Here is a 10,921-nt window from a genome sequence, read left to right on the forward strand (position 1 = left end):
ACTTTTAACAGGGTTTTAGAAATTTACTTTTTAGAAACATGTATCATTTTCAAAATTTACTGTCACAGAAAGGGCACTCTAGTATCTTAAACAATGAATGTAACCACATAAATATTCCAATGTCAATGGTAATTTATACACACACACACACACACACACACACACACACACACGTTTTCCTGTTATCCAGGATGGTCTTAAACACCAGTTTAAGAGATGCTCCTATATTAACCTCCTGAGTATTTAGTGTATGCACTCGTATATAAAAGAACACCTGTAATTATTTTACATTGACTTATTTTTTTGTTTGTCTGATGCCCATGTAGCCTTTGGTATCCCAAAATAATGAAGAGCAGCCTGGTCTTGATTTTGAGGCAATCCTCCTGCCTCTACCTCCCGAGGGCTGGGATTATTCATGTATGCACCATGTTTGCAGCCAGTCAGTCAGTCAGTCCTATCTTTAATCAGTTTTTAAAAACTGAAGAAGGGGCAATAAGATGGGCCAGTAGGTAAAAGCATTTACCATACAAGCCTAGTAACTTAGTTTGACCCCTAGAATTCACATCACGTAAACATGGAAGCAAAGAAAGACCTCACAGAGCTATCCTCTGACCCCACACATTTGTTACGGCACACATTCACACAAGAACTATAAAAAAGTAACACTTTTCAACTTTAAAGTTTATTATACAAATTGTACAATATAAGGATACATCTGAAATAAGTTATAATAAACTTTAATAAAAACTATTACACATAATCCTTTCTTTATTTATTTGCTTTGTGAGAGTCTCAAGTAGCCAGGCTGGCTTCAAATGACCTAGAACTCCTGATCTTCTTGTCTCTGCCTCAAGGGCTGAGATCCCAGACACATATACATTTAAGCTATACAATATTCTCTATCAGTGTTTGGCATTTTTAACAGGTATATAGGACAGCATCTACAAATTAAGGTATCCAAATTACTGAATTTTAGAAATATTTTAAATATCTACATAAAAAAGGCAGCTCAACTTTTAACTATACTAAAATCTAAACTCTTGAGCCAGATATGTGCTTAGTGTACACTGGGCCCTAGATCTGATCCTTACCACTATCATTATATTACCAACAAACTCCATAGCCTCTCAAAACTTTGGTGGCCATTTTCAAACAAGGTTTCCAACACATGCTGTTCTGCAAGCAGAGATTTGAATGTCCCACTGAATAGTGTATGGAAGAAGCAAGAGGTTTCAACTTTAAGAAATGTACTTTTGGTATCAGTAATACAAAATTTATATTTATAGTCGTATATGCATAAAACAAGTATTTATAGAATATAACCTAAACACAATGGTAGGAAGGTTAACAGTTGTCAAATACAAAAACTAGTCACTAATATATTTGTTGTGTATATAATTACAAAAGTAAATAATACATTTACAAATCTTTATTAACCCAAATTAGAATTATAAAAATGTTTATCTAAAGATATTAATTTTTATACTAAGTACAGAATTGTATGAGGCCCTCTTGAAAATCACAACTTGAATTTTGGCAAACAGGAGAAAAGACATTAGAGGAAAACAAAGACAGCAAAATACAACAGATATAATTCTAGTCTGATACAATAACCTACTAGGGAAGGATAAAACTAAAAGTGCTTTAGCTAACAACAACAAAAATTTCCAATGCTTGCTAAGTTATTATTAAATGTCACAAAACATTACCAAAGTAGCTTTAAGGTCTAGCCAAACTGTAACTATTGTTGCAGTGCTTCGCTCAAACGTCACTTATTACTTTTGTTTTTTTTTTTTTACTTTATCTTACTACATGTACATAAATATCAGGAAATTTACGATACTTTTACTTTTTTAATCTTTTCTTGAAGATGCAAGATTTCATTTTATCTTGCATCAGTTATGAAGATATATCTGAAGACAATTAAATAGGAACTGAATATAAAGTAGTTGAATGTAATGACATCATGATCTGGAACAACTGAAGTTTTCTACTGCCTGCTTCATTTTCTGTGTAAAAGACAGGAAGGAAAAAAAATTTCAATATTGCAAAAAGCTAAAAAAAATTTTTCTTTGCTTCTCCCCAACAAATAATGATTAGAATACAGCTTGGTATACTCATACACAATGTAAGTAGTAGTATTCTCAAATAGCAGGTATATATTCTAGTGTACTTTACAGGGGCATGTGCAACCACATCCAGGTACTCCATATACTAGGTGGTTATATAGCAGATTTTATAGTGACTGGTAATATGTAAGTAGCATCTAACAAGTATTTTTAAAAATTAATATTCTAATACCTTCTATAAAGATAAGTAGGTTATTTTTATTTTTGAGAGAGGGTCTTAACTATGTCATCAGATCAGATTAAACTTGCGATTCCTGTGCTTCAGCTGCCCTAATCTGGGATTACAGATGCATACAAACATACCCACCTTAAACACTTATCTCAGGGAAAAAGGCTATTTTAAATGTTATATTTCTATATTTAAGTATATAAGATATTCCCAGGTTTTTGTTGTTGTTTTTTTGTTTTTCTTGCTTTTGTTTTCGAGACAAGAGTTTCTCTGTGTAGCCCTGGCTGTCCTGGAACTCACTCTATAGACCAGGCTGACCTCAAACTCAGAAATCTGTCTGTCTCTGCCTCCCAAGTGCTGGGATTAAAGGCATGCGCCACTATTGCCTGGCAAGATATTCCTAGTTTTATCAATACCATGGAGCCATTGTTTATCATAAATATAATCTAATCAATTTCTTAGATTTATGACACACTGGGCTTGTTTATATCTATTAATAATTTATAATCTTAATATAAAAATAGCCTGCAAATTATTATTTTTTGGTTTTGAGAGTTTCATGTAGCTCAACTGGCCTCAAACATGCTACATAGCAGGTGACCTTGAACACTGATCCTTCTGCCTAGACCCAGATAATGGAAATTACAAGTGGTCACCACACTTTGGTTTAAGACGTTAGTCACCTTTAATGGAAATACTATCTGGCAAAGGGAGTGTAAAGTGTTTCAAGTTAGCTAGGCATGGTGGTGCACACCTTTAATCCTAGTACTCTGGAGGCAGAGGTAGAGCCAGGCAGATCTCTGTTAGTTTGAGGCCAGCCTGGTCTACATAAGTTCTAGATAATCAGGGTTATGTAGAAGACCCTTTCTCAAAATAAGCACTGAAACCAGTTTTAAGTCCAAACTTTACCTGAACAAGTGCTGTTTTGTCATAGTCCCTGCGGTGCTCATAAATACACTGGCTGATTACTGCATACAAATTTTCCAGTTGGAATATATTATATTCCTGACTTTTTTTAACAACAGTCTTCAAAAGATTCTAAAAGAAAACAAGTGTTTATATGTGACAGATTAATTCCTTGCAACAAGATTTTAAGTTCTGAATGCTGAGGGGCCTGTTGTAAAGGTAATGCTGGCAAAGTGAGCCACTGTTGAGACATGCAGGCCTCTGGCAATGACTCTTTCATTTCCTTCATTTTATGACACCAGCTTTGGCCCTGCATTAACTTTCAGTATCCTGAAAACTATAGCATAAATTGCTAATTTGAATTATATCCATGAACTTCTCCAGAAAATTTTCTTTTTTAAAAAATTACTTAAATATTTATTTAATGTGTACTATGGGCATACCCAGAGGCCAGAAGAGGGCACTGGATACTAAACCTAAGTCCTCAAGAGCAGCCAGAGTTCTTAACCTCTGAGCCAGCTTTCCAGCCCAGAAGAGCTTTTCCTGAAGGAAAAGGAGTTTAAGAGGAATCCCTACGTAGCAAATTTACCACTAGCCTGCAATCCCTTTTGTGAGAAAAACTAAAATGTCTAGTGAAAGCTTTATGATTCCCGTTTAACATACTTTTAACTGCTTATGGTCCACAACAAGTGAGGGTGTAGGTTGAGAGAGAATCGCCAGAGCCTTCTCCATACTGATGAGCTGCTGCTGCTCTACCTGGGAATGTCTAGCTTGAGTCATTCGTAGAAAACTCATTTCTAAAGAGAAAAAGTAAACAAAAGTAAACTATTTGGTTCACAAACATAATGCCTAAGACAAATAACTAGATTAATGCCTGCCTTTAATCCCAGCACTCAGGAGCCAGAAGATAGATCTTTATGAATTAGAAACCAGGCCAGTTGATGCTATTTAGTAAAATTTGTCTTAGAACAAACAAACAGAACCCTACCAAAACAAAAAGGAGCATATCAAGTGAGGTGTCACTTTCTCTTAGTAAGTAATGGGATAATAGTCACTAAAGAAGTTGCTATTAGGCTAGTTGTATAATCTCTCATTTGAACAATGTCTTTTCAGGACCTGAATATTTCCTTGCCTCACTTAGCACTCCTCCTCTAGCACAGGGCTGGGAAGAAGTGTATGCATCTCTGCTTCCCTTTTTTCTTAGCCCCTCACCTTGTTTGTAGGTTAGAGGCTGGGTTCCATTCTCTTTTGTGCAGTAGTTTACTTTAATACTGTGGCTGCACTCGAGATTTTCTGTAGTATCTCCAGCTCATTAGAGTACAGCTGAGAAACACAGGACCCTGCCATGACTGTATAGTAACCACAGGGATCGAATCCCCAGGATAGTTCATCATCACAAGAGCTTAGTTTATTATATATGTATACGTGGGTGTTTTGGTCTATTAGTGGAAAGGTTACGTAAAGATGATGCTATTTTTCTATTTAGTTAACACTTGTGCTCTGAATAACAGCAAAAGCAGTAAGTTGGTATGCAATGACTTTCTTTGGGAATTATCTCAAGTTTTAAAAGGTGTTTTATTATATTATTATTATTATTATTTGTTGTTGTTGTTGTTTCTCGAAAACAGGGTTTCTCTTTAATAGCTTTGGCAGTTAGAATTAGCTCTGTAGACCAGGCTGGCCTCAAACTCAGATCCAGCTGCCTCTGCTTCCTGAGTGCTAAGGCATTTACTTTTTCCATGAGACTTACCTTTTGATTCATTTTCTTCAGGAATGTCTATGACCTGGGAGCTAGAGGCATCACCACTGCAAACAATCCTGTCTTTTCTCAGTTCTGTAGTTTGCTTAGGCTCTTCAAGTTCGTTTTCAATATTAGAGGAACTTGAGTTATTTTTCAAGTCTATGTTGCCTTCAGATGTATTTTGCTTGTCACTTTCATCTACTGAGGATTCCTCTGTGTTTCCGAGCTCCGTGTGCTCTGCATGTGAATGTTGACTGTCTTCCGTGTCACTCCTGCTTGCACTGTTCACAGCAGTCTCGCTGTTGTCTTTAGCTTGTGAAATTTTCCTTCGCTTTATTTTGGTGCCTACATGCCACTTTGACTTTTTACGGAATTTTCTCTTCAACTGAGCTTCAAGGAATTTAACAAAAGAAACAAGATGAAGATGTATAGAAAGAAGTCAAGAAAACACAGTATTTTCACATGGCTGGAATACAGAAACAGTAAACTACTGTGACAAGATGGAGTTGTGGCCAGGTCATAAAACGACCTGGTTCAAGTTGAGATTTTTGAATTATCAAAAATCTTAAATAACTGTAAGGAAGGCAATGACATGATCTATGTGGTGCATTATAAATTACCACTGAGCAGCAAGATGAGCTATAAACTGAATGATTGACGGTCAAGACTTACAATGACCTACCTACCTGTACACAGTAAAGGCATAGTGAGCATTCTCTGAAGCATGTCATGCACACTAATTCCTTGGCATCTCACTTTAAACTGATGAGGTTTGCTACCATCAGAATCATAGTTTAAAGCAGAAGGAACTGAAGTACAAAAGAGTTTAAATTTCTGTCTAGGGTAGACAGTAAAACTATGCTTCATTTGTCTTGGGAAGAGGTGAAACTTAGCAGACACTACAACTGGAGAATACAGGGTGAACTTGAAAAAACATTACAAAAATATAGTACAGCTCGGAAGACAGCTAAGTGTTTGGGTAGTGACAGAAGGCAGAACTCCAGCACAACGCCAAGGCTTTGTCACTGAACAATTCACTGTATATATATTTGCAAAAATGTATATAGAAAAAGAAGGCTCTGGGTATTTTACAGTTTGGTTGCTTGAATATCAACAAAAATAGATATAATTTACTGTGTTAGTATAAGATAAAGTAAGGGATGTAAGAGAAGAATGAAAGAATGCCGTAAATGAGAATGACTCCAGAGTTCTTACCAGGTGTGCTGCACGCCACAGGAGTACTAGGAGCCTTTAGCTTCTCATTCTGCTCTTGATCCGACTTTTTGTTACCAACAGTAGTAGAATTTTGCTTTGGCATGACGTGGTAATAAGATGGTGCATATTTGGAAGAGCTACAGCCTTATAAGCAGATAAACAGGATTTTAAAACTTGCTCGCAGAACTCAAAGTCATACAAAGAACAAGAGAGAGACTTCACCTAAAGCATCCCCTTCAGATGCCTGTGTTCCCCTACCTCTTTTCCTCCTAGATTCCTGAATTTCTTCACAAAGCTGCTCAAAGTCTTCATCAAGCTCTTCTTTAATTATTGCATAGGCAGTGTCTCTTAAAGCACAAGCTCTATGCCTAATAAGACGATCTGAGAAATAAGGAAATAGAATTCTTAATACTTTTCCAAAAGTAAACTTAGTATTTTGGGTAAAGATAGTAACTATTACAATTCCTTAACTTCATACAAAGAGTAAAAGTTATATTCTGGTTTGAGTGATAATCTAATGACTTGGATATATATCAAGGACAACCTGGGCTACATTATCCTAATTTTAATAGGGGGCTGGCATTCTTTAATCCTTATACTGGAAAAGCAGAGGCAGACAGATCTCTGAATTTTAAGTTAGCCAGGGTTATGCTGTGAGACTCTGACTCCAATCAATCAATCAATCAATCAACCCCCAAAAAGAACAACAAAAGGAACTTTAGTAGTCCTTTACTAATCTTCTGGCTCCTTCTCATTCTGTCTTCACCTGTGTCAAAACTGTTCTCTCTGCAGCCTGTCACTGTACAACAGTCCTGATAAAACTGCCTCTTCCCCTCTCCACACTGCTCTTCAGTAGCTTCCCTTTCCCCTCTCAGAGAGTAGGCACATTCTATTCTGTCAAATCTTTCTGATTCCTCACTTTGCTACTCAATTAGACATCACTTTCAAACATGAGGGCTCCCTTCTACAAACTAACTTTACATAAACTTCATTGTTTGGGATTAAAGGTGGGTGCTAAGGGAAACCCACACCACAACTAGGAACAGGTTTTAGTTAGGAAATAACACAATCTTGGGGTTCACAGTGTGATCAAATATCCAGCAACACCTCAGCTATTAAAAGCCTGGGCTCATACAGCCAACGGTGGATGGAGCTTGGAGACTCTTAGGGAAGAATAGGAAAGAAGAATGCATGCCTTGAAGGGGATAGGAACTCCACAAGAGGACCAACAGAGTCCACTAACCTGGACCCAAGTGAGTCTGAACCACCAACCAAAGAACATACATGGGCTGGACTTAGGCCTCCCTGCACACATGTAACCGATGTCCAGCTTGGTCTTCATGTGGGTCCTTAACAACTAGAACAGGAGCTATCCAAAAAGCTGTACATGGGATATGCTCTTCTAGTTGGGCTGCCTTGTCTGGCCTGAGTGGGAGAGGAAGCAGCTAGCCTTGCAGAAATCTGAAGACCCAGGGTAGGGAGAAAACCAAGGGGGCTCCCACCCGCTCTGAGGAAAAGGGAGGTAGGGGGTGGTGACTGAAAGGGGGACAGTGAGCACGTGAATAAGTTAAAAAAATTTTAATAGGCAAATTAAGAGGGGGGGCCTGGGTTCAAATCCCAGCACCCACATGGCAACTCACAACTGCAATTTCAGTTTCAAAGGATCTGATACCCTCAGATAGACAGTCATGCAGGCAAAACACCAATGCACATAAAATAAGAATAAATACATCATTAAAAAAACTTAAAAAGGGGGCTGGAGAGATGGCTTAGAGGTTAAGAGCACTGCTCTTCTAGAGGTCCTGAGTTCAATTCCCAGCAACCACATGGTGGCTCACAACCATCTATAATGGGATCCAATGCCCTCTTCTGGTGTGTCTCAAGACAGTGACAGTGTACTCATATGCATAAAATAAATAAATCTGAAAAAAAAAAAAAGATAAGGGCCGGCTGGCGGTGGCACACGCCTTTAATCCCATCACTTGGGAGGCAGAGGCAGGTGGATTTCTGAGTTCGAGGCCAGCCTGGTCTACAGAGTGAGTTCCAGGATAGCCAGGGCTACACAGAGAAACCCTGTCTCGAAAAAACCAAAAAAACAAAATCAAACAAACAAAAAAAAAGTACTTTATTGGGAAGCTGCTATTAGATGGGCGAGTTCACTAGCCTCAAGGACCAAGACCAGAAAGTCTCCATGCAGACGGAGGGGTAGGGAAGAAAGGCCTGAGTGCATGTAGAAAGAGAAGTGAAGAAGAAAGTAAAAACCTGCTTTATTAGTGTTTTATCTTCCCACTTTCAGAAAGAGCAAATCAAGCTGCTTTGTTTCATTAGTGGCTTTCAACCTGTGGGTCATAACCCGACAGGAGTTGCATATCTGATAGCCTGCATATCAAATACTTATATTATGGGCTAGTGTGCTGGCTCAGCGGGTAAGAGCACTGACTGCTCTTCCGAAGGTCCTGAGTTCAAATCCCAGCAACCACATGGTAGCTCACAACCATCCATGATGAGATATGACGCCTCTTCTGGTATACCTGAAGACAGCTACAGTGTACTTATTTATAATAATAAATAAATCTTTTGGCTTGAGTGAGTGGGATTGGCCAGAGAGAGAGAGAGAGAGAGAGAGAGAGAGAGAGAAGTCAATTCCCAATCACCAGATGAAGGCTCACAACTATCTGTACAGATACAGTGTGTATTCATATGCATAAAGTAAATAAGTAAATCTTAAAGAAAAATACTTATATTACAATTCATAATTATAACTTTGAAGTAGCAATGAAATAATGTTGTGCTGGGGGGAGGTCACAACATAAAGAGGACGGCAGCATTAGGAAGGTTGAGAACCTCTGCATTAGAGGATATATTATGTGGTTAATATTTGGGGATCTGTGTGAGAAAAACAAGCAAGCAAACAAAACCAAGAACTGTGCATTCAAATTCTGTCCTTGTCCTTTCCCAGCATTGTGATTCTTGAACAAACTTCCTAAACTATATCTTTCTCAGCTGTAGAATAAGATAAGGTTATTTGTGAGAATTATATAGTATTTTGAATGTAAAATATTTATAACCAACCAACCAAATAAACACCATCAACAACCCTCATTAATTGTGAGTAGCTCCCCAAACCCGCACCTTGCAAAGGAACTCACTAATGCTCACCTCCAGGGTCTCTATCTGGATTATATTCTAAAGCGTTACTACAGATGAGATCAATATCCTTCAAATAATCCTTCACAGTGAGATATTTATGTAAATCAATTTTACTGATTACAGATGAAAGGTCCATTGGTTGCTTAATGACAGTGACATAATCAGGAACCTAAAATCCAAGCAAATGACCAAATATTATATATATATATTAAAAAAACAAAAACAAAAACAAAAGATTTTCTGCAATGGCAGCACAGAGGAAGTGAAATAAGGATGCTGTATTGATATGCTTTGGCATTCTATTTCTGCCTGATATTTACTTCTATTCTTGAGCAGTTATATTCTCTAGTATTATCCTTTATTTCTTTATGCAATTGCTGCCCATCCTTCATTGTTGGTTTAAGAACAGACTCTGCAAAATACTGACATAAGCCTATACTCCCAGCACTTAGTTCATGATAGCCTATACTACACAGTAAATTCCAGGCCAGCCTATACTACAAAGCAAGTCCCTGTTATCAAAAACTAAAAAAACCTACCTCTAAGCCCAACTTTTAAATCTACACATAATGGTAATACCATGTGTAATTAAAACATTCTAAAGCTCCTTTTGTCTAAATGTATAGAAAAGTTAACTGTTTATTCTCTGAAACAACAGAAATATATTAGATAGCTCTTAAAGTCTATACATGCTTAGGACACTACAATCATGTGCCCATATAGAGAACACAAGGCCAGAGTTCTGCAGGGCACCTACATGAACTATTGTTTTTCTACCATTATGGCCTAAACATATTTGATCCAAAGAAGAAATTAATAATACCTCATCAGGGTCAACAGGTTTAGTAAAGACTCGGAATCGCTTATCAATAGCAAGCCTATGTGTGACATTTCTTAAGAAAATCCTGAGTTCTCTGAATGTATCTTCTTCTTGCTCTTCAAGCCGTTTAACTTCCTCTGCTGTCAGTGGTCTTGGCTCAGGCGGTGGTGCGACTGGGAGCACCTCCAAGGCCTGCAGAACTTCACACGGAGGAAGATTTTAGTTAATGCCCTCCACAGAATGGAGGGCAACAAATAACTCAGTGCAAACAGATAAGGATGGAGGGTTATTTTTCTTTACAATGGATAAGAAACCAATATTCAGGATTAGAAGAAAAAATGAGACTAGAGGTGGCTTAGATATAAGTGCCTGCCATCAAACCCCATGACCTTCGTTCCAGAAGTGACTTTGGCAAGCTGTGTATACATACACTAAATAAAAAGCAATTTAAGCTGGGCGGAGACAGCACATTTTAATCCCAGCACTCAGAAGGCAGAAGCAGGCGGGTCTCTGTGAATTCAAGGCCAGCCTGAGTTCCAGGCCAGCCAGGGAGGAGGGTCACACAAAGAAACTGTTTCAAAAACCCAAAAAGAAAAGAAAAAAGGAGCTCAACCTTTTAAGAGCATCCTGCTGGTCCTGTGAAGAACCCGGGTTCACACCTAGCACTGACACCTGTAACTCCAGTCCCAAGTTAAGCTTAAGCAGCTATAAGGGACAAGAGCCAAAAGTGAAACTGTGACGCTGTGTGCATTTTAAAGACAGTTTTTGCTGGTTTTTTTTTTTTTTTTTTT

General features: G+C 37.9%; 1 protein-coding gene across 1 annotated transcript in view; it reads right to left on the reverse strand.

The window, feature by feature from the left end:
• Positions 1 to 663: 663 nt before the first annotated feature.
• Atad2 (ATPase family AAA domain containing 2) overlaps positions 664 to 10,921 on the reverse strand; it is a 44,451-nt gene continuing 34,193 nt past the window's right edge. Inside the window, exons 21-28 of the mRNA XM_031358350.1 lie at positions 10,134 to 10,330; positions 9,320 to 9,479; positions 6,419 to 6,541; positions 6,161 to 6,304; positions 4,955 to 5,335; positions 3,868 to 4,001; positions 3,208 to 3,336; positions 664 to 2,009 (exon numbers count right to left, since the gene is read on the reverse strand). Of these exons, the coding sequence (XP_031214210.1) occupies positions 1,965 to 2,009; positions 3,208 to 3,336; positions 3,868 to 4,001; positions 4,955 to 5,335; positions 6,161 to 6,304; positions 6,419 to 6,541; positions 9,320 to 9,479; positions 10,134 to 10,330 (1,313 nt within the window). The 3' untranslated portion in view covers positions 664 to 1,964. The remainder of the gene's footprint in view (positions 2,010 to 3,207; positions 3,337 to 3,867; positions 4,002 to 4,954; positions 5,336 to 6,160; positions 6,305 to 6,418; positions 6,542 to 9,319; positions 9,480 to 10,133; positions 10,331 to 10,921) is intronic.

The sequence above is a fragment of the Mastomys coucha genome, unplaced genomic scaffold (assembly GCF_008632895.1).
Source record: "Mastomys coucha isolate ucsf_1 unplaced genomic scaffold, UCSF_Mcou_1 pScaffold7, whole genome shotgun sequence".
Lineage (NCBI taxonomy): Eukaryota > Metazoa > Chordata > Mammalia > Rodentia > Muridae > Mastomys > Mastomys coucha.